This window comes from Ananas comosus, linkage group 7 (genome assembly GCF_001540865.1).
Source record: "Ananas comosus cultivar F153 linkage group 7, ASM154086v1, whole genome shotgun sequence".
NCBI classification, from domain to species: Eukaryota; Viridiplantae; Streptophyta; class Magnoliopsida; order Poales; family Bromeliaceae; genus Ananas; species Ananas comosus.
Window position 1 is genome coordinate 8,394,941 of NC_033627.1, and position 20,200 is coordinate 8,415,140.

A 20,200-nucleotide genomic window follows, 5' to 3' on the forward strand; every position below is an offset into this window, starting at 1 on the left:
GTCAAAACTCACCTCTAGTGCAAAATCTCTTCCTAAGCTCCAAAAGAGAGCTAAATCCCTTCCAATCCAACCCAAAGGAAGGCTCTAATCCAAGTGATCAAGCTCCAAAAGCCCTAGATCAAAAAGCCCCAAAATCAACCCTAAAATCTCATTCTAGGGTTCCAACACAAGAAAACCTCAAATCCAAAGTCTAGATGGAGAGAAAGGGCTACCAACCTCTAAGAAGCTTCAATCCAAGCTCAAAGGGTGAAGATCTTCTCTCTTGCAAGCTCCAAGTCCAAGCACCAAGCACCAAGGAAGAAGATAGGGTGAGGAAGATGCTCCAAGTCCACTAGTAGCTCTCAAACTTCTTCTTCTTCCCTCCTTCTTCCCCTTCTCCTTCTTCTTCTTCTTCTCTATCAAGGGTGTAGAGAGAGTTGAGAGAAGAGAAATGGGGAGAAGAGAGAGTGGATGGGTCATATAGACCCTCTATTGTAACAAAATCCAACTAGGTCCCTCAAAATTCTAATATTGCAACAGCCCGGTCTGGGCAGTTTTCGCCCAGAGGGACCAGTCTTTCCCCAGCAGGGACCGGTCTCTCGCTGCGAACCCGAGAAACCAACGTTCGGGAACCGGTCTCTCCCTGCGCGGGACCGGTCTCTCACTGCGTAGACGCGCTCGGGGACCGGTCTCGCCCGCCAGGGACCGGTTGCCTCAGGGCTGCCACAACACTGCTCACTAGGGGGCCGGTCTCTCCTTTCAGGGACCGGTCCCCGAGAGTGAAAACTCTAAGGACTTGTCCAGAATTCAGGTTTTCGAACTTTTTAGGTCGAAAAGCATTCTACAACCCTCCACCAAGTGTGGAAAAGCTCGAAATACATCCAAGCACTCGAACCTCGCAATTGGCAGAGGTCCAGTGTGTTACAGTTTCTCACCCCCCATTTTCCCAGGTGATTCGGGCTTGGAGTTGGTACTTGGGCTCGACGAGAGGACGATCTAGCTAGTCTGGTATAGCGACTGTCACCCTGGTTATTTCATTCCTGCTTTTAGTAGTTTAAATAAATGGTTCAGTTAGATAATCCTCTGATTGCTTGACTGTTGTGAATTGGTTTTAGTTGTGGATGTTTTCGTTATTTATGCTTGTGATTGTGGATCTGAGATTGGAGTTTATGGATTCATGGTTCTAGTTTTATGGTTTTTGGTCCGTGGATTTGCGTATTTTACGGATTTATACATTGTGGATTTCTACCCCTCGAGGTAGCTGGTTTTCAAAATAGAGTTTCCGTGTGGGAAACAGTTTTCAAAAGATTTCGAATGGTTTTCATGAATGAAAGAATTAGATTTTAAAAATAACGCTTCCGGGTGGGGAGCACTTTTAAATAAGATGATTGTTGTACTGTGCATTGCATCATCCAGCGCCTAAGGAGTGCTTAGAGGCATGCATCATCTCTAAGGATTATTAGCTGTATGAAAATGCATATCATGAATTGGTTGTTGATTGGTAATTATAGATTGTAGTTGAGATCCTGTTGTATCGTTGGTACGCCGTGCAAATACAAGAGAGACTCTGTCCGAGAGGACGGAGGAAATTTGTATTTGTGGCGGATCTGTACATCGCCTGGGCCAAGTTGAAAAAAAAAAAAAGGCATGTCTTCCGCAACTCTGTTTTTAAAATGACTTTTAAAATCGGCCCCGGGGCGTGACATGATTGCAGTGCTTCCTTGGACCTATTAGTCGAGCTCTTCCCTTGGGTGGCCGTACCCACTAGAAACCATGGAGTTGGTTCTCACCCCACGTTGTTTTGGGGTGTTACAGGTTCGCACGTGAGCAGCGCGGCGGTGCTAAGCAAGGGCGTAGCTCCATAGATAGCGCCCTACCCCAGAGACCTGAGATAGCGGTACCCCGAGTCGGCATAGCCTAGGGGTATAGGGAAAGGGAAAAGAACACCATATATCAAACTTGTAATATTTATTGTAATAACCTAATTGCATTGGGGAGTTGAATGTAATGTAAAATGAAAGCTGTGATGAATGCTTGTAATAACATAGGATGTGTTATGTTGTTTGATACCTTCCTTATGCAATCTTGCTTGAATACTGTTCCTGGTTGGAACTTCTTATACTTGTATTGATTGCGACACCTAGGACGTATAGGAAAAATTCTGTCCGTTCGGCGGTCTGTCGACGTGCCCGAACTCGACCAAATAGGCAGGGCTCGTGGCGTGACAGACTCTGTCCACAATACAGGAAAAACTCTGTCCGTTCGACGGTCTGTCGACGTGCCCGAATCCGACCAAAGAGGCGGGCTCGGGGCGTGACACAAACGATTCTGTATCTTCAGCGGAGAGTAGGCCGCACCCCAACAAGATTGACTGTCCATGATGGTTAACACCAACGAAAGGAGCAAATGGCATATTGTATTTGTTTGTTAGATATGTCGAGTCGAAAGTAATTACATCTCCGAAACGTTCATACGCCGCTCTACTCCGAGCATCTGCCCAAAAGACATTTCAGAAGTTGAGAATCATCGTCTAGATCTATGGCAAAAAAAAAGTTTTCATTTCTCTCTTACATTTCTCTAAAATAATTACAAATTGCTTCGCCGTCACCGTCACGAAATCATAACCGACGGACTTTTTCAATATAATTACGAGCGTCCTTCTCTCCAAATGTTAAGTTTTCATATTCACCTGCCTCAACAGCGATAGAATTAAAATTTTTATTCAATCTGATTCCAGCACGATCATTAAGATCAAGCCACCTCTTCACGTTTCGATCTATAACTCGATTGCAGGAAAAAAATCGAGATTTATAAGGACTTAGGACATGATTATGCTCAAGTATAATTTTGCTTATTACACAAGATGAATCCGCATTTATTACCATATTTATCCTCGCAAGACAGTTCGTTTTCACTGCCGATGGACGAGGACGAAAATTCGTCAAGCTCCGATGCATTTTTCCATGACGAGAGCATGCGATTATTACATATATATCACTACAACAAAATTGCCTTTTAGCGGCAATTATCTTATAGATTAGCGGCGATTTTAATCACCGCTAATCTCTTTATTGGCAATTATAATAATTGCCACTATAGATGGGGCCGGTAAAGTTTAGCGGCAATTATATTGGAGGCCGATAAAGAGAAAAACAATTGCCACTAAAGATTACTCTATACCGGCAATTAAAAAGGCCACTAAAAGTAAAATACATTTGCCCACAAAATATCTAATATTAATCACAAATGCCAACAAAAATAAGATAAATAGCCACTAAAATTAAAAATATTAAATCATCTTTAAAGTCATACATTCAATTAATCACTATAAAAATTTCAAAAGATAATGCATAGACAATAAAAATTAAAAATCCAACATTTCATGAATATCAAATAAGCTGAATATAAAAGTTTATTACATTCTCAAAAGTGTCGCGAGTAACAAAGATTTTTTGGGGCCACTGAAGATCAAAAAAGTAATTCAACAACATAAACATTACTGAAGCATTTCTATTTCCCTACCCGCAAGGAATCAAAAGGAACAAAGGCAACCGTAAATGACTACCGCCATACTGGAGGCACAGCACCACGAGCAGGACCGCCACGACCAGCTGCTTGAGCCTGCATGGAGACATGACGGGAAATGAGAAAGAGTTCTGAGTACATTCATCCTCTAATCTTCAATGAGCTACTTACAAAGAGAGTAACACAATTAGTACCCGGTTGATATCATTTCCAAATGAAAAGGTCTCATCATTTTGGAGGAACTCTGAAGAGCCTCTGTGTATGTGATGATTAATGTCTTAAAGCAGCAGTTAAAAAAAAAAAAAAAAGCGGAAATTAAGATTGTCCAAGTGCTCCCTCCAAAGACCCTACTTTGGTGAGACAACTTAGTTAATGGCTTCTTGTTTGTACTTAAAACTTTCAGAAGCCTGCTAGTTGACTTTCATTACTTCTCTTTAACACAAAAGTTTAGTTCCCACAAAAGCATAGAGAAGGTCCGACGTCCATAAAAACAAAGTATGGCCTCTAGAATGTGAGCATTTCTATTTGATAACTGGACAACTTACCACATAGAAAAGGCTGAGAGTTGATCTGAAAATAAATACACATGAAATCCAATCCTTCATGATAGGGAGCATAGCTCTTCCAATCAAAATTGACTTGCATTTAGCAGGGCACATACTAAATTGTTCTTACTATATAGTGCTAAGAATCAGATGCAAAAGAGTTCCAAATCTTGCTGATTAAGCCACCATGAGGGGATGAATCATTACAAACTTTGCTCGAAAGATAGCATTATTCAAATAAAATAAGGAATTATTGGGGATGGTCTTTATAACATGCTAATAGTAATGCACCAAATTCAGTTGCTGGTAAAAGTGCTTCTGTTCCATCATGCAAACTCAACTAACCAGGATTATACGACATCATAGGGGATCAAATCATTATTTTCGAATCTAATAAGAAGGATCGAACCACTCAACTAAACCATAGTATCTCTACTGCGATGGTAATTTCGTACAGTTCATTATTCAACTAAAAGTTCTAAACTAGAGACAAAGGAAAAGAGGTCGTTCAAATGCCAGCAACTGCATGAAGAAGCCCAACCTCATTCATGGGGATCTTAGAGGAAGACCATTACCAAGATGAACTCATGAAATTGTGACTCGAATTACTCTTACCTCTTAGTTCTGTGCCTTTTGACAATGCAACTTCAAAGAAATGAAAATTTTTACATGACAAAATAATAAATATATCATGACCAACATGGAAAAAAATTGAAGTTTAAAAAAGCAGTAAGTAGAGATAGGACAAGAATATGGAAGCAAATATTTTGAGTAAAAGCTCAATAATAAGAGACAATGACGACAACCTACACGATTGACATATAAGAATGAAAGACCTACTACATATCATGATAATTTTGCAACTGTATTTACATGGACAATTTATGTAAGCCTTTGAATCTCCAAAAATACTATCAAAACAAAGGCTATCTAGCAAAAGATAGGGGCTTACATTTTCCTTTCAAACTGAATATGTTGAAAAATTATGCATTGATCATAGTAACAGAAAGGAACAATCAATTGAGTAAATAGACTTACCCTAGCGCGCATAGCAACAGCACGCGCGTCCACGGCCGACTCCAATAGCTGAGCCTTTTCCCGGAATCACTAAAAAGTTTAGAGGAGCCCTACGATCTATCTAGATTGTATCAAACACCTAGAGGAGAGGGGTGAATAGGTGTAACGGCCAAAAAGCACAAATCTCAATGCGATAAAAATAAATACGAAAAATAAAAATCACACTAAGATTTACGTGGAAAAACTCCAACTTGGAGTAAAAAACCCACGGGACTAACACGCGAAAAAATAATTTACTAAGAGAAAAGATTACAAGGTGATTACCGACTCCACGGACTTGACCTCTCTTAACCTCCTATGAATCTCGCGCAATCCTCCGGGTTGTCCACGCCCTCACGTTTGAATCCACGAATGCCTCGCACACGTCCGAGTCCACGAACGCTACTCGAATCCACGAGCCCACGATCCGAATCCACCAACCGTATTTAATCACGCCGAATCCACGACGCCATCCATGAAGAATATTATGAATCACGTCGAATCCACGACGCCATCCATGAAGAACATTATGATTGTGGTGATTCTTCGCTTAGAGTATCGATGAAAACTAGGAAAGAAAGCTCCAAGCGAAGAGTAGGTTAAATCGACATATAGATATCAATTTTCAATATCTCGATTTGACCTAAAAGAGGCTAATTTGAAGAAAATAGATTTTAGACGAAATCCTAACCTCCAGGGTTTCTCAAACATGTATTTTCGTGATGCTTAATAAGTTAGAGACCCCTAATACCTTATTTATAGACTTTAGAATCTATTGGAGTCGGATTAGAAAGTTTTCAGATTTTTATATTGTGTACCGGTACAAAAATAACGTATTACCGGTTACACGATAAAGGAACAGAAAACTAATAAAGCCTCAGAACCTGTTACAAGGTCAATATTGTACCGGAACAGATCTGTACCGGTACACTTTCAATATTGTACCAGAACAGATCTGTACCGGTACACTTTCAATGTTGTACCGGTACACAGTGCATTTTCCAGATTTTGCACTGTTTCGGATTTTACAAAGCTCCGAAGCACTTTCTAATCCTCTAAACTTTGATTTTTATGATTCTAATGCCTATAACTAAGTATGTACGAGACAGAAAACTAATAAAGCCTCAGAACCGGTTACAAGGTTAATGTTGTACTGGAACAGATCTGTACCGTACACTTTCAATATTGTACCAGTACACAGTGCATTTTCTTGATTTTGCACTGTTTCGAGTTGTACAAAGCTTCGAAGCACTTTCTACTCCACTAAACTTTGATTTTTATGATTATAATGCCTATAACTAAGTATGAATCACCATAACATGTATTAAAACTTTCCTGAGCATCGTAATTCATATCGTGAGTTATTTCTGAGTTCTTCGAGGCCTTGAATTCTTCGATCTTCGACAATATGTACCTATCACGCCCTCGTCCCGAAACCACTATCAATTTGGCACGGTTCGGGCGCGCCGCACCGAGCCGAACAGACAGGATCTCCCCTGCCCGCCCAAGGCTCAAAAACCTGATCATGTACAAGAACTTGCCCAGGATAATTAAATTCGTACATACACAATCAACAGGGCACAAACAGTGCCAACAACGAAGAGCAAGTAATCCACGAGTAATATAAGTGAAATAAAGAGAGTTTTACTAACTATTACATCGCATTTGCATTCTTTATACAATTACATTCCTTTTTCCAAAATGAATACATGTTCATTCAAAATACATAGCTCTCCAAATCCTCACCTACATGAATCTCTCTCGAATACATCGGTGTACTAATACAAAAAGGAAAGCTACTATTCTACCAATAATCCTTACTGGTCGGGCGCGATGCCCTTGCCATGGCCCTCGCCCGGCAAACCTGTACCTAGCCCTGGAAATAGAGTGGAGTGAGAACTATCTTCCATAGTTCCCAGTGGGCTCGGCCGCCGACTCCGCCGATCTCCCCACTAGGTCCAAGTGGACACAAGTAACACTAGATAGATAGATATATATCAAAGCTGTAAAGACATAATAGGAAAACTATGCTACTATGCCCATAATCATGTGTAATGAATGCATGCATCATATAGTAAAAGTGTACTATCATGCTAACAAATTCGATCCATGTTCGATAAGCAATATTTGATGACAATATTTACTTTCCATTTACCCAATCTGTGGCAAGACCCTTGGGCTTGCCTACGCCTCACATATCCATCTCATAGAGTAAGGGAACTCCATGTGCCCCCGAACCCGGGACTGTCTGCAGACATCAACTCTGTCCTAATCGCCCGACACTCCGGAGTACTCGACGACAATTCCTCTACATGTGAGGATATGGATGGCTTTACCATCCCGAATAACAGACCGTGAGTTTGATCTATCCTCTCCACGTGAGGATACCCTACGAACTAGGGCCAACATTCTCTCGGAACTCATCTATTCCGATATTCATGCATAATTACTTAGTTATACTAAGTTCATTGTTTGCGAGTCATTTACTAGGGAATCCACCTATCCCTAAGTTCACAAACGTCTAGTGTCAAATACACTACATTAATGCCACTCGTTTGTTTACATATCAATTATATGCCACTCTCTATGTCACTATTGTCAAATACACTACATTAATGCCACTCGTTTGTTTACATATCAATTATATGCCACTCTCTATGTCACTATTGTCAAATACACTACATTAATGCCACTCGTTTGTTTACATATCAATTATATGCCACTCTCTATGTCACTAAATAACCATCGAATTCATCTTTTTTCTTTAGCTCTATAGGATCCATGTTCCGACCCAATCCTTACCTATCTATTTTCACCAAGCGTTCCATGTACGCTAGGTTAACATTTAGAAGCATGAGGAAAAGATATTACGATGCAACCCTACAATGCAACATGCAAGAGATGAAAATCATATGTTATTCTAAGACATAATAAAGAGTTCGATTTCTTCGGGATGACACCCCCTACCTTTCGAAGGTTCCCGACGTTGTAGATGTCCTAAGAACACTCCTCGGCACTTGCTTTCTCGATGTCTCGGCCTTCTAGGTCGAAACGAAGCTCAATCGGCCTTATTTTGCCGATAGCTTTCCACCAACTCGACGAATCGCGAATCCGACTTCGCCCTCGCGTTTCATTACCTATCAATTAGGTTTAGATGCCCTCAAATGAGATCAATCTCATACTTTATCAAAAACCCCAATTTGGAGCCCTAGGGTTCACATCTTGCAATACTCCAACAAACCCTAGATTCTAGCTTTAATCCACCATTAATGGTGCTAGAGGTCCATTTGACCTCATTTCAAAAGCCAAAAACCCAAAACCCTAGGTTCTACAAAGCTAGGGTTAGTAGCTTACCTCTAGGTTAGCTCCAACAATGAGGAGAGGAAGAGGAAGATGCTCCAAGCCTCCTTTAGCTTGCTCTCCTTCTTCTCCTTCTCCTTCTTCTTCTCTTTTCCTTCTTCTCCTTCTCCTTTCTTTTCCTTTCTAGAGAGAAAGAGGGAGAGAATATGTAAGTGGGAGGGAAATAAGGGGAAGAGAGAGGGGAATGGTCCCCTATACCCTCTATTGTAACAATATCCACTCTAGCCCCTCCACTTTTGTCTCTGTGCACTGCCCAGACTAAGCAGTTTTCACGCAGAGGGACCGATCCCTGGTCGAGAGGACCGGTCCCTTAGGACCTTCCCAGATTTCACGCGTACGGGAACCGGTCCCTGTCCGAGAGACCGGTCCCTAGGAGACCGGTCCTTGCCTGAGAGACCGGTTCCCGAGAGTGGAATTTTTAGGACTTAGCCAAATTTTCACTTCTCTCGCGAACTTCACCTACGGGGACCGGTCCCTCTGGCCTGAGACCGGTTGCATCAAGCCTCCCCCGCAACCACCAGGTACGGGGACCGGTCCTTTCCTGCCAGGGACCGGTCCCCGAGAGCAGAATCTGTCATGTCACGCCCCGGGGCTGCTGCCAATTTGGCCCGACCCGAGCACGTCAAACAGACGCCGGACGGACAGAGTTTCCCCTATCCGCCCAAGGCTCATCACATGTACATTTTCATCAATAGAGAAAAGCACTAGCGGAAACATACACAAACGGCTTACGCGAGGGTAAGCAATAGCCATCAGTGAAAGAAAGNCCGGTCCCCGAGAGCTCAAAAACTGCAGCTTTGCAGAATTTGATTCTCTAGCTCTCGAAAACCTCCCGTAACTCACTTTTGATCATTTTAACACCTTCGGACTTTCCGAAGTATTCCGTCCTCGCACTTTGGTCAATTTGACTAAAGTTCGATACTTTTATTTTCCGAATTTTCGGTATATTACATGTCAAGTGCAGATTTTTGAACTGTCTGCTCTCGTGGACTCGACTCCAAAGCACTTTTTGTATTTTGGACATCTTTAGCTTCTCCGAAGGATACCCACTCGACAGTTAGTCGATTCTGAACGAAGTCCAACCCTCGAATTTTGAGAATTCACTTCCTTACAGTACCGATCCTTCAAGACTCCGACTCAATTCACGAAACTTGCCAACACACAAGACTTAACAATCTCCCCCTTTGGCAATTTTGTGACAAAACTCAAAAACTCACAAATTACATCATAAAAGAAAACGAAGTTCAATTGTCATCACCAAAACATTGAACTCCTCGCGTGTAATCCATATACAATTTGAAATTCAAAATTACATCAAAACTCCTAAAATAGACTCTATAATTTGCATGCAACTAGGAGTCTTGAAGTCTTGATTTCCTTCAAAACAAATTATCCAAAAATGATGTAGAAAATTTACAATTTTGGATTCTTATACCTTCAATGTCATTGTCCTCGATCACTTCTCACCCTTTGTTCTTGAATTCATCTTCTACTTTGATCAATACCTGCTCATCTATGTTCTCCCCCTTTTTGTCAAAAATTGCCAAAACAAAGCATATAGAGAGAAAACCAACTAGACAGCAGAAAAGTTGTCACGCCCCGCTACCCGCCAATTTGGTCGGGTTCGGGCCACGTCAACAGACGCCGAACGGACAGAGCCTCCCCTGTCCGCCCAAGGCTCTAGCAACAAGTATAATTAAACAAACAACAAAAAGATTTGCAATTATACAAGGCTTGCACGAGGGCAAGCAACAACGGAAGCAAAAGCTCTATACTAAAACATACAACCATACATGATATTTGATTAAATTTAAATCAAATACAAGTAAACTGAAACTATTACATCTTTTAATTCAAAGTTCTTTTACATCATAACCATTCCACCAAAATACATGATTTGTTCTCAACTTATACATCTATAGATCAACAAAATAAAGTTGATACATGTACACAAAAGGAATGACTAAAATGTATAACTCCGGGGCCACTAACTATGGCGCAATACCCTTGCCTCGGTCCTCCGCCGCCCCGCTCGCGCTCGGACCTGTAGGGTTAGTGGTGTGAGAACTACAACGAAGTTCCCAGTGGGTTCGGCAACCGACCTCGCCGACTTACCCACTAGGTCTATTTAGACATAAGTATTTCAAAGGAAAGGAAAGTAGTAAACAAACTAATGCTAATACTATGTCTGCAAAAAAGCTGTCAAAGGATATATAATCAAAACAATATTGAATATGCATGCATGCTTATTTCATAACTTTACTTTGGCTTTTAACCCAATCTTATCGGTTAACCTTGTTAACCCCAATAATCCACAACCCAAAATCCCTTTTGATCGAGGAGGCTCCACGTACTTCCACTCGAGGGACCGTCCTTCGGGGCCACTATCCCCATGGTGACCTACTCTGGAGCGCACCGCTTGAGGGGGAGCTACCTCTCTCAAGCCATGACTTATCGTGAGTATTGATCCAATTCCTGACTTGGGAATGTATAGCCACTAGCCACAATGCCACTATAATTATAGGTTTTCTACCTATTTATTCATGCCACTCTCTAGGTCATTCTTGTCACAATGCCACTCTTTGTTAAACTATGTTTAACAATCACTCTCATAATACCAATCTTGTCTCTATTGTCAATGTCACCCTTGTTTACTATAATCAAAGTCCAACTCTCACATTCATACAACTTTAGGGTTCTACATACACGTTCATTATGGTTCTATCATTCTCTATGTTCAACTATGTTAGAAGCATATAAATGAAGTCAAACCAAGGTTCACATGTAATGAACCCTAATATGCATGAATGACTATATACAAGTATGCTCAAATGAAAAGCAACATAGACATAGAAAGGAATCCAATGATTTCGGAATGCACCCCCCACCTCTAATAGTTGTGAAGGTGTTGCGGTTCGAATCTCGTAATTTTTGGACGCTTATCCCATGTGCTGCGGCGATCTGTTACATAACGAAGCCTAATCAGGCTTTTTATTTAATATCTTTACATAGACACTTCGTTTCGACAAACCGAGTGCACCAACGCGTCGAAAATACCCCCAATTAAATTTCAAAGAGGTCAATTTACCTCGGAATCACCCTAGGGCAAAAGCCCCAAAATCCATGCCCTAACAGTGCCATAATGAGATTTCTCCTAGATTGATCTCATTCCTAAGCAAAAGATAGCTTAGAATCATCTAGGAAGCATTCTAATATCATTACTAAGCCATTTGAACAATTCCTAGGGCATCTATTGTGAACTTTAACAATCCACCATGAGAGCACCTCAAGAAACCATGGATTTTCACGGTGTTCTAGGCTCAACAATGCTTCTAAACACGAAAGAAGCTTAAAACCTTAGGTTTTATAGTGAAAATCCAAACCCTAGAGTTCTACTTGCAAGATAACTCACCTTTGCCCAAGTTCTACCAAGCTCCTTCCTGTAGGAGAGTTTCTAGAACCACCAAAGCCTTCAAATCCACCTTCTCCAAGCTTCCTCTCCTTTTCCTCCAAGCTCTAGGTCAAGCTCTCTAGAGAGAGAAAGAGAGAAATAAGGTGGAGCATTGTTTGCTGCTGTGAAGGGGTGTTTGGGGATATATGGGGTGTGTTACAATTGCAACTAAGCCCCCCAAATATTTCTATTTGCAGCAAACCAAACCTGTGATGCGGATCCAGAGTGTACCGGTACACTTTTTGTCTATTATCAGTTACACGATCGCGCAGAGGCTAACCCGAGAGCAGCTCTCTCTCGGGCAGCGTATTTGTACCGGTACAGATACTCTCTTGTACCGGTACACTTGCTCGAGACTTCAGTCTTTTGCGTCGTTTCGATTCTACTTCGCACCGAACAACGCTAAAACCTTTCTAACTCTTTTAAACTCATCTTTAGCCCTTCCAACCCAGTTGGAATTCTAAATGGAATTTATCCAACCATTTCTCTCGACACTTTAACCAATTTGGTTAAAGTTCGATAATTGCTATCGAGTTTCAATATGTTACATTCTCCACCCCTTAAAATTAGTTTCGTCCGCGAAACTACTTAATTGAAATCTAGATTCATACCTCAATCCAGATTCTCGAAGAGATGGGGATAATGCTCTCTCATTGAGCTCTCGAGCTCCCAAGTAGCTTCCCGATCGCCATGCTCGCACCAACGGACTTTAACATACGAAATTTCACGGTTCCGTAGTTTTCTCACCTTCCGATTAATGACATACGCCGGGAACTCCTCGTAAGTCATATCCTCTTGAAGCTCCATCGGTACATACGAGAGAATATGCTCTGGATCATGAACATACTTGCGGAGATTGGATACATGAAACACGTCATGCACCCTCGCAAGCTTCGGTGGTAATGCTACTCTGTAAGCCACCGCGCCCACGCGCTCCAAAACCTTAAGTATTTGAATAGTCCTCTTCGATTGACCGTCACTTTGAGAATGGAATGCCATACTAAAGTCGAGCCGTGTGCCCAATGCATCTTGCAAGCTCCTCCAAAAATGTGATGTGAATCTCGGGTCCCGATCAGATACAATAGATACCGGATCACGATCTTGAGATCAAACCCTAGGTTTTGATCTCTAAGAATAGCTACGGAGTCGCAGAATTCCTAGGGTTTGGTGTATGTAAAGCTAGGGTTTGATCTCAAATCCTAGGGTTTAGAGATCAAGACCTTGAATCAGGTAGTTCTTTTGCTTATCTTAGAGATCAAACCCTAGGTTTTGGTGTATGTAAAGCTAGGGTACCCAAATTTGGGGCTTTTGCTTGTAAGGGTTTCAAAGTAAAATTGACCCTTTAGAAATCTAATTGGGGACCAAACGAACGCGTTGGTGCACTCGGTTCGTCGAAACGAAAAGTCTATGTAAGGCTATGGGCAAAAAGGCCTAATTTGGCTTCGTTTTGCCACAGGTGAAGAATGAGAGGTCTATAAATCCCAAGAAAATCACCGTAGCACCTAAGGAAGCCTACGAGGTGGGTGGTGCTCTCCAAACTCTTTGAACTTCTTTCTATGTCTAATGTGTCACTCATTGAGCATACATATATATATTGTTGCATGCATAGTAGGGTGATTAAATATGAGAATGTTGTGAATGTTTGCATTTGAGAGTTCAAATTGCATTATGTAATGATAGAAAACCTAAGAACCCTATGTATGCATGAGATGTAAAGTGAAAACCTAGTTGAGGTAAAGAACATAGTGATACGATGAAACATAGATCGAGTGGCATTAGTAAAGGTAAAGAACGATGAAAGCTAGAGTAAAGAACACTAAAGTTAGTGTATGACATCAAAGAGAAAAGTGTGGCATTAAATAATGAAGGCTAGAGTTAGCATCAAGTAAGTCATAAAGAACAATGGCTAGAGTTAGCAATTAATGTGAGGCAAAGAACACTAGAGTTAGTGTATTGACATGGTCAAAGATAAAGAATGCAAAGAACATGAGATTGACATAATGACATTCAACCTTAGAGCTAAGGGTCATTTGTGCATAAACTTCTTAGAGTTAAGGAACAGATTGAACTGAATATTCTTAGAGTTAAGGATTGATCATACTCGCTATAAGTCCTTGCTCGAGGGTGGTCGCTCCCCCTCGGGCGATGCTCTCCGGAGTTTGTCATCACTGGGTTGAGTTACTCAGAGGACGGTCCTAGCAGGAGGAAGCTGAGGGCCCGCAATTGTGGACTTTGAGTTGGTGAGTTAATGAGGCGATACCCCCGGGTTAGCCTTGAGATTGAACGAAAGAACAAGAACAAAGAATAAAGTACAAAGAACAAAGATCATGCATTCTTCATGAGTTATATTGAGCATCTTTATTGATCGCATTGTTCAGGCATATTAGTTGCATTTGTATAGTTGGTTACTTATCTGCTTATTCTTTCTATTATGCCTGAGTTAGACCTAGTAGAAAAGTCGGTGAGATTGGGGCCGAATCCACTGGGAACTTTGTTGTAGTTCTCACCCCACTATTTCTACAGAGCCGGGACCGAGCGAGCCGGCGAGCGACCGCGGAAAAGGTATCGCTCCATAGTCAATGACTACCCGAGTCGGGAGTTTTATACTTTTGCTAGTAATTTACCCTTATATCATCTTTTGTATTTGAAGATGTTTATATGCAAAGAAAAGAAAGAAAAGAATGTAAAGTTTAAAGGCATGTATGTGATCCAAAATGAATCATGATACTTGTGTAGATGTTTAGTTTCCTATTTCTTTCACTCATGGCTGTTGCTTACTCTCTTGTAAGCTGATTTGTATGCTTCTGCATCCGCACTTCCCTTGATCGAAATTGTACAGGTGATGAGCCTTGGGCGGTCAGGAAAAACTCTGTCCGTTCGGCGTCTGTTCGACGTGCTCGGGCCGGCCCAAATTGGTATCGGTCCTGGGGCGTGACAGGTGTGCCACCTGCGGCATGGTCAGGAGAGCGGCCATTGAGGACGATGAAACCGGACGATTCGCAGCGAGCGCCAAGTGGCCATGGATACGCGACTCGAGTTGTGGAGCTTGCCGCTGCTGATGACGTCAGGGCAGGTATGAGTTAATTGAGCAAGCATATGCTTCTACATGATGTTAGTTGATGCATAGCATCCATTTATCATATGGTCAATTACTACTAATTATACATTACATAGTAGGGACCGAGTAGGCGGGTACGTAAAGATACCCGAGCATGCGTATGCGGTGAGAGTATAGTGCCTGCTGGAGCAGGTAGAGAGCCAAATAGCACTAGCAAACTGCTAGTAATGATTCTTGGATAAGAAGTGAGACTCCTGGTAAGGATGAGATGGTGGAGCGACTCTCAAGGCAATGGATAGTAAATTGCGAGAGTTGAGCTATGATACGTGAGGATACCCAAGTACTCCGAGAAGTTTCGGATGTCGTTCCGGTAGATCGAACAGTGAAAGTAGAACCACTATTGAGAAAGCGATTGGTTGGTGGCCAAGTACCGGCACGTTGGCCTAGTAGTACCTCGAAGTGAGGTGGGCGAGTCGTGCTTGTGGCCAGTGCGCTTAGGCAAGATTGCCTAATGTGGGACATAGTGCAGTAGAAGCATACGACGCTTGAGCGTACGACGCTTGAGCGTAGATACTCATAGAGTGCGGTTTTGATTCAGCCGAGTGAGTGTGTTGGCAGTAGCACTTGAGCATTGCTGGGTGTGAAGCGGGCCATGGATCACTCGTAGGGCTGGTGGCTCGCACTACGTGCTTAGGAGCCGATAGTGATGTGTATTGTTCAGATGAGCATGTCGTGTAGGACGACGTTGGCGGGTGTTGCTTGGGGATGACCCGTGCCTGGACCACTTGTGGACTGTGGAGCTTGGGCCCTTCGGGCAGGCGCAGTCAGCTGTGAGTGATAGCGGCCCGGTACCTACGGGTAGGGCAGAGTTTTGGTCAGGACGGTAGTCCGAGCTTAGACCCGGGAACGTGGAATGCCACGTATTAGCGCATGAGATTCATGATGCACCGTGTGTGTAATGACCCAACCCGAGGATTTGACGTGGTTTGGGGTCATGGTTGCTCCTGGTTGGAGTGTGTACGAATTCCCAAGTGAGAATTTCGTCCGGCTGTGATTGGGTCTGCGCTTGCGAGCGAGAGACGTTGCGTGTATCGAGACAGGCTAGGCAGTAGGCCTTCGTAGTATTGGTGGTCTTTAGTCCACCCGTGGAAACCAACGTAAACAGTATCGCTAATAACTCTGTTGATGAGTGGTGATTAGATTCACGAACGGAGTGTTCGTGTGAGTTTGTTGCGAGAACGAATTAATGATGGTCGTGGCAATCAAGGGGAAGGTAAAGTGGTCTCTAGGAGACACTTGGATAATGGATAGCCACGCGGAATTGAGGGTTGAAATTGGTAAGGTGCCGGAGTGTGCCACCTCGTAGTAGAGCAAAAGTCCAATTGGGATTAGAGCACTCGCGATTGGCCGATGCACCAACGATATAGCTTCTATGCAATGCCGGTGATCAAATCGGAGTGAATTCCCCAATTGAGTGTGTAATGCACTTTTGGAGTTATATTGGGCAAATGTGAGTGAATTTGGTCTCACATCCTATGTAGTGGGCCTTGGAATTGGTTCAAAGAGTGGAAAAGTGCATGGGTACCCTCAATAGCTCGGTAAGTCGAGTTGAGGTGTGGTTTGAATTTCGTGGACGAAATTCTTTTAAGGGGAGGAGAATGTAACATACCGAACTTCTAAGTTATGAAATTACAAGGTATGTTAGCTTGGAAAGCCATTTGGATCGTCCCGATAAAGTTCGGGAGCATTCGGGTGCTTCGGGGTGCGTAGGGCGTGAAAACGGAGCCCGAAAAGCTATAATTGGACCTTTGCCAAAAACTAGCAAAGCGTGGATGAAAAGATGGTTTGAACGCGCTCGAAAACATGTTTGGGAGTTCCGGTTCGATTTGAAATGAATCAAAGGCCTAACGAGCGAAAACGAGCGAAAACGGAGAAGAAAGCTGAAAATGTTGAAAATTTGGCTAAGTCTAGGAAAGTGTACCGGTACAGATACGAAAGTGTATCGGTACACTTCTGAAAAATCCGAACAGCAGCTCTCGGGTTTGGTCATACGCGATCGTGTAACCGGTGACAGCCCAAAGTGTACCGGTACACTTTGGGTCTGGCAGCAAAAATGAGTCTGCTGCAAATATGGGATTTTAGGGGGCTTAGTTGCTATTGTTGCAACCTATATTGACCCAAACCCCTCTCCCCTTCAAAGCAGCTGGGAAAATTCCCTCACCTCTCATTTCTTTTCCTCTCTCTCTCTAGAAACTCCCTCTCAAGGTGGGAAAGGAGGAGATTTGAAGGTGGATTTTGAGGTTTAGAGGATCAAGAAGCTCTCCAACAAGAAAAATCTTGGGGATAGCTTGGGCTAAGGTGAGTTTTAATGTAAAATCTCATCTAAGGTTTGGATTTCCACCATAGAATTTAAGGTTTTGAGCTTCTCTCATGTTTAGAAGCATAGTTGAGCCTTGAACACCATGAAATCCATGGATGCTTCAAGCCCTCTCATGGTGAACTTCTAGGGTTAGCCCTAGATGCCCTAGGGATGTTTCGAATGGGTTGAAAATGAGATTAGAGAGCTTCCTAGATGATTCTAAGCTAGCTTTTGCTTAGAGATAAGATCAATCTAAGAGAAATTCTATTATGGCATTGTTAGTGCATAGATTTTGGGGCTTTTGCCCTAGGGTGTTTTCGAGGTAAATTGACCTCTTGAAAATCTAATTGGGGGTATTTCCGACGCGTTGGTGTGCTCGGTTCGTTGAAACGAAGTGTCTACGTAAAGATATTGAGGAAACGGACGTTTTGGCTTCATTACCGCCTGTAGGGCCGAGACGATGTCTAAAAATCACGAGAACGGATCCGGAGCACCGTAGTACAAAACCGTAGACCTTTTATTTCCAGATCGTGGATTGGTGGCCGTTCGGGTGGTCGCGTGAGAGTTCGGGCTGAACCGGGCCGCGGGTGCTGCGGGAGGCTGATTGCAAGTGACTACAAGCAATCGGAGTGCGAATTGAGGTAGGTTGTGCTTACCGAAGCGACTAGGTCGCCTCTATGTCTAAGAGTAATGGTTTCAAATTGATGCATATAATGGTAGCTAATGGTAAATTATATGAATGCAATACAGTGTGCTACAACATATTGGGATGTAACCTAACAAATCTGATAGTTAAGGTTCGTACCAAGGTTACACTTCAATATGTTGCAGCACATATATTACATGATTGAACAAACTCTATATATTTGTGATTGGCAAACTGTACAGTACGTCCGTTTCTACAAAATAGAATTAGGAAACTATAAGTTACAATTATCTGTATGCTAACTAAGTAGCTGCTTTTCAACACCAAATAATTCTACTATCTTCGCAAATTTTGCCTAACAAAATCGTGTAACCCCTTCCTTGGCAGCAAGCACCGATGAAAAAAAATTAAAAGAAGGATTCAATAAACAGATAAGATTGCTTTGAGGAATGAGAAACTCAAATGCATAATCTGCATTGTGTGTACATCATAAGTATCTGCACAAAATACTTATAAAAAATTATATTTTCGTGCATCAAATTGCCAATTTACAAAAAAGGTATGATTCCCTTGACCATTCTTGGGTTTATAGTCTGGTTAAACTTAACATGTGCGCCACTTTTGAAAATTAGTATTTCCCAACAATATTAAAAGATTACTTTATTAGATACTACCCATTAAACAATAAAAGAAAAACTGAAAAATAAAATTTACATATTAAGAATTATTAAAAAATATACTGCACAGTTGTGCAATTTACATTTGATTACAAAATTAGACAGTTGTGCAATTTACATTTGATTACAAAATTAGTTTTTTATTTTCATAACTAACTGATTTAATAATTAATTTAATAATTAGGTAATTAATTCACAAATTTAAATTAAAGAAAAAGTTATTTCTTCTGTACAGATTTTATTATAGAAAGAAATGTATATTTGCATAATTAATCAATTTTATATTTAGATTATGGATTCATTATTTCAAACACTGAATAATTCCCATGCCTTTGTTAATTTTTTTGGCACTAAATAAGTGCGGCATTGGTGCTCTGGCAGCAAGCGAGTGCGCCTATAATGAACTGTATAATTCTCGAGCAGTTCCTTGAAGGCTGCGATAGTTAATGTGAGCGGTATAATCCCCGGGCAAGTCTTATCCCAAAAGAAATTTGAAATGGCACCTGCTGATGCTGCAAAATATAGGAAGAAAAAGAAGCTTTTTCAAAGTATAAATTAAGAATTCAACAAAAAAACCTAAATCAGTGAAGGAAAATTAACGGATACTTAGCGGATCAATAAAAACGTCATGTATGATCTTTTATCACCACAAACCCGAAATATACAAAAGAATAACCATAGATGAATAGGAGGGGTAAAAATGTGTAAAGTAATTTCGGGAAAATACCTAGTTGAAATCTAAGAATGGGACATTCGGTTAAATCGAATCAGGTACGCCCATAAGCGGGTTCGATCCGACGGATATTATGTTATCTAATTGGATTAGGATTAATCTCGCTTTCAAATTGGAAAGCTAATTAGAGATAAATCTAATCATATTAGGATAACAAATAATAACCGATTTGGCATTATCTCTAACGCTATTAGGATCTTAGAATTCCTTATAAATAGACGGGCGATCCCACATGAAACGATACACAAAGTACAAAAAAGAACGGAAAAAGAGAGAGAATAAGAAAATAATAGAGAGAAACCACATCCTCCATTAACCTATTATTCTAGAGGGACTTGAACGGTGGATTTGCGATCGTGCTCGTTTGTAGTTCGATCCACCACGAGTTCGGAGCGCAAGAAGATTTTCAAGGACGATCCAAGGACACGTTAACCAACCTCTATGATCCGGGCTCATCACGTTCTAGCGCGAATCGCTTCCGCAAAAAGGTACGAACCGAAAACTTCCGCTGCGTTCTACAATCTTTTATCACCACAAACCCGAAATATACAAAAGAATAACCATAGATGAATAGGAGGGGTAAAAATGTGTAAAGTAATTTCGGGAAAATACCTAGTTGAAATCTAAGAATGGGACAGCGAGAAATCAGCTTAATTGTTAGGGAAAGCCATCTAATACATTGCATACATACAGTTAACCTAATTTCAAACTAAAGAATTTGAGGAATTTATTGGGTAAAGCGAACTATTTACTTAAACAGTTTTTAAACAAACAATAAATTTGACAGTAGAGGGGAGCCCGTGCAGATGCC

At 41.6% G+C, this 20,200-nt stretch overlaps 1 protein-coding gene across 1 annotated transcript; it reads right to left on the bottom strand.

Annotated features, from left to right (window-relative positions):
• Positions 12,529-12,915, bottom strand: LOC109713234. Its single transcript, XM_020237230.1, has one exon. The coding sequence runs from the start codon at positions 12,913-12,915 to the stop codon at positions 12,529-12,531; it is 387 nt and encodes a 128-aa protein (XP_020092819.1).

Excerpts from the sequence above, each read along its gene's own strand:
- LOC109713234 (XM_020237230.1), bottom strand. The coding sequence starts at position 12,915 with ATGGCATTCCATTCTCAAAGTGACGGTCAATCGAAGAGGACTATTCAA.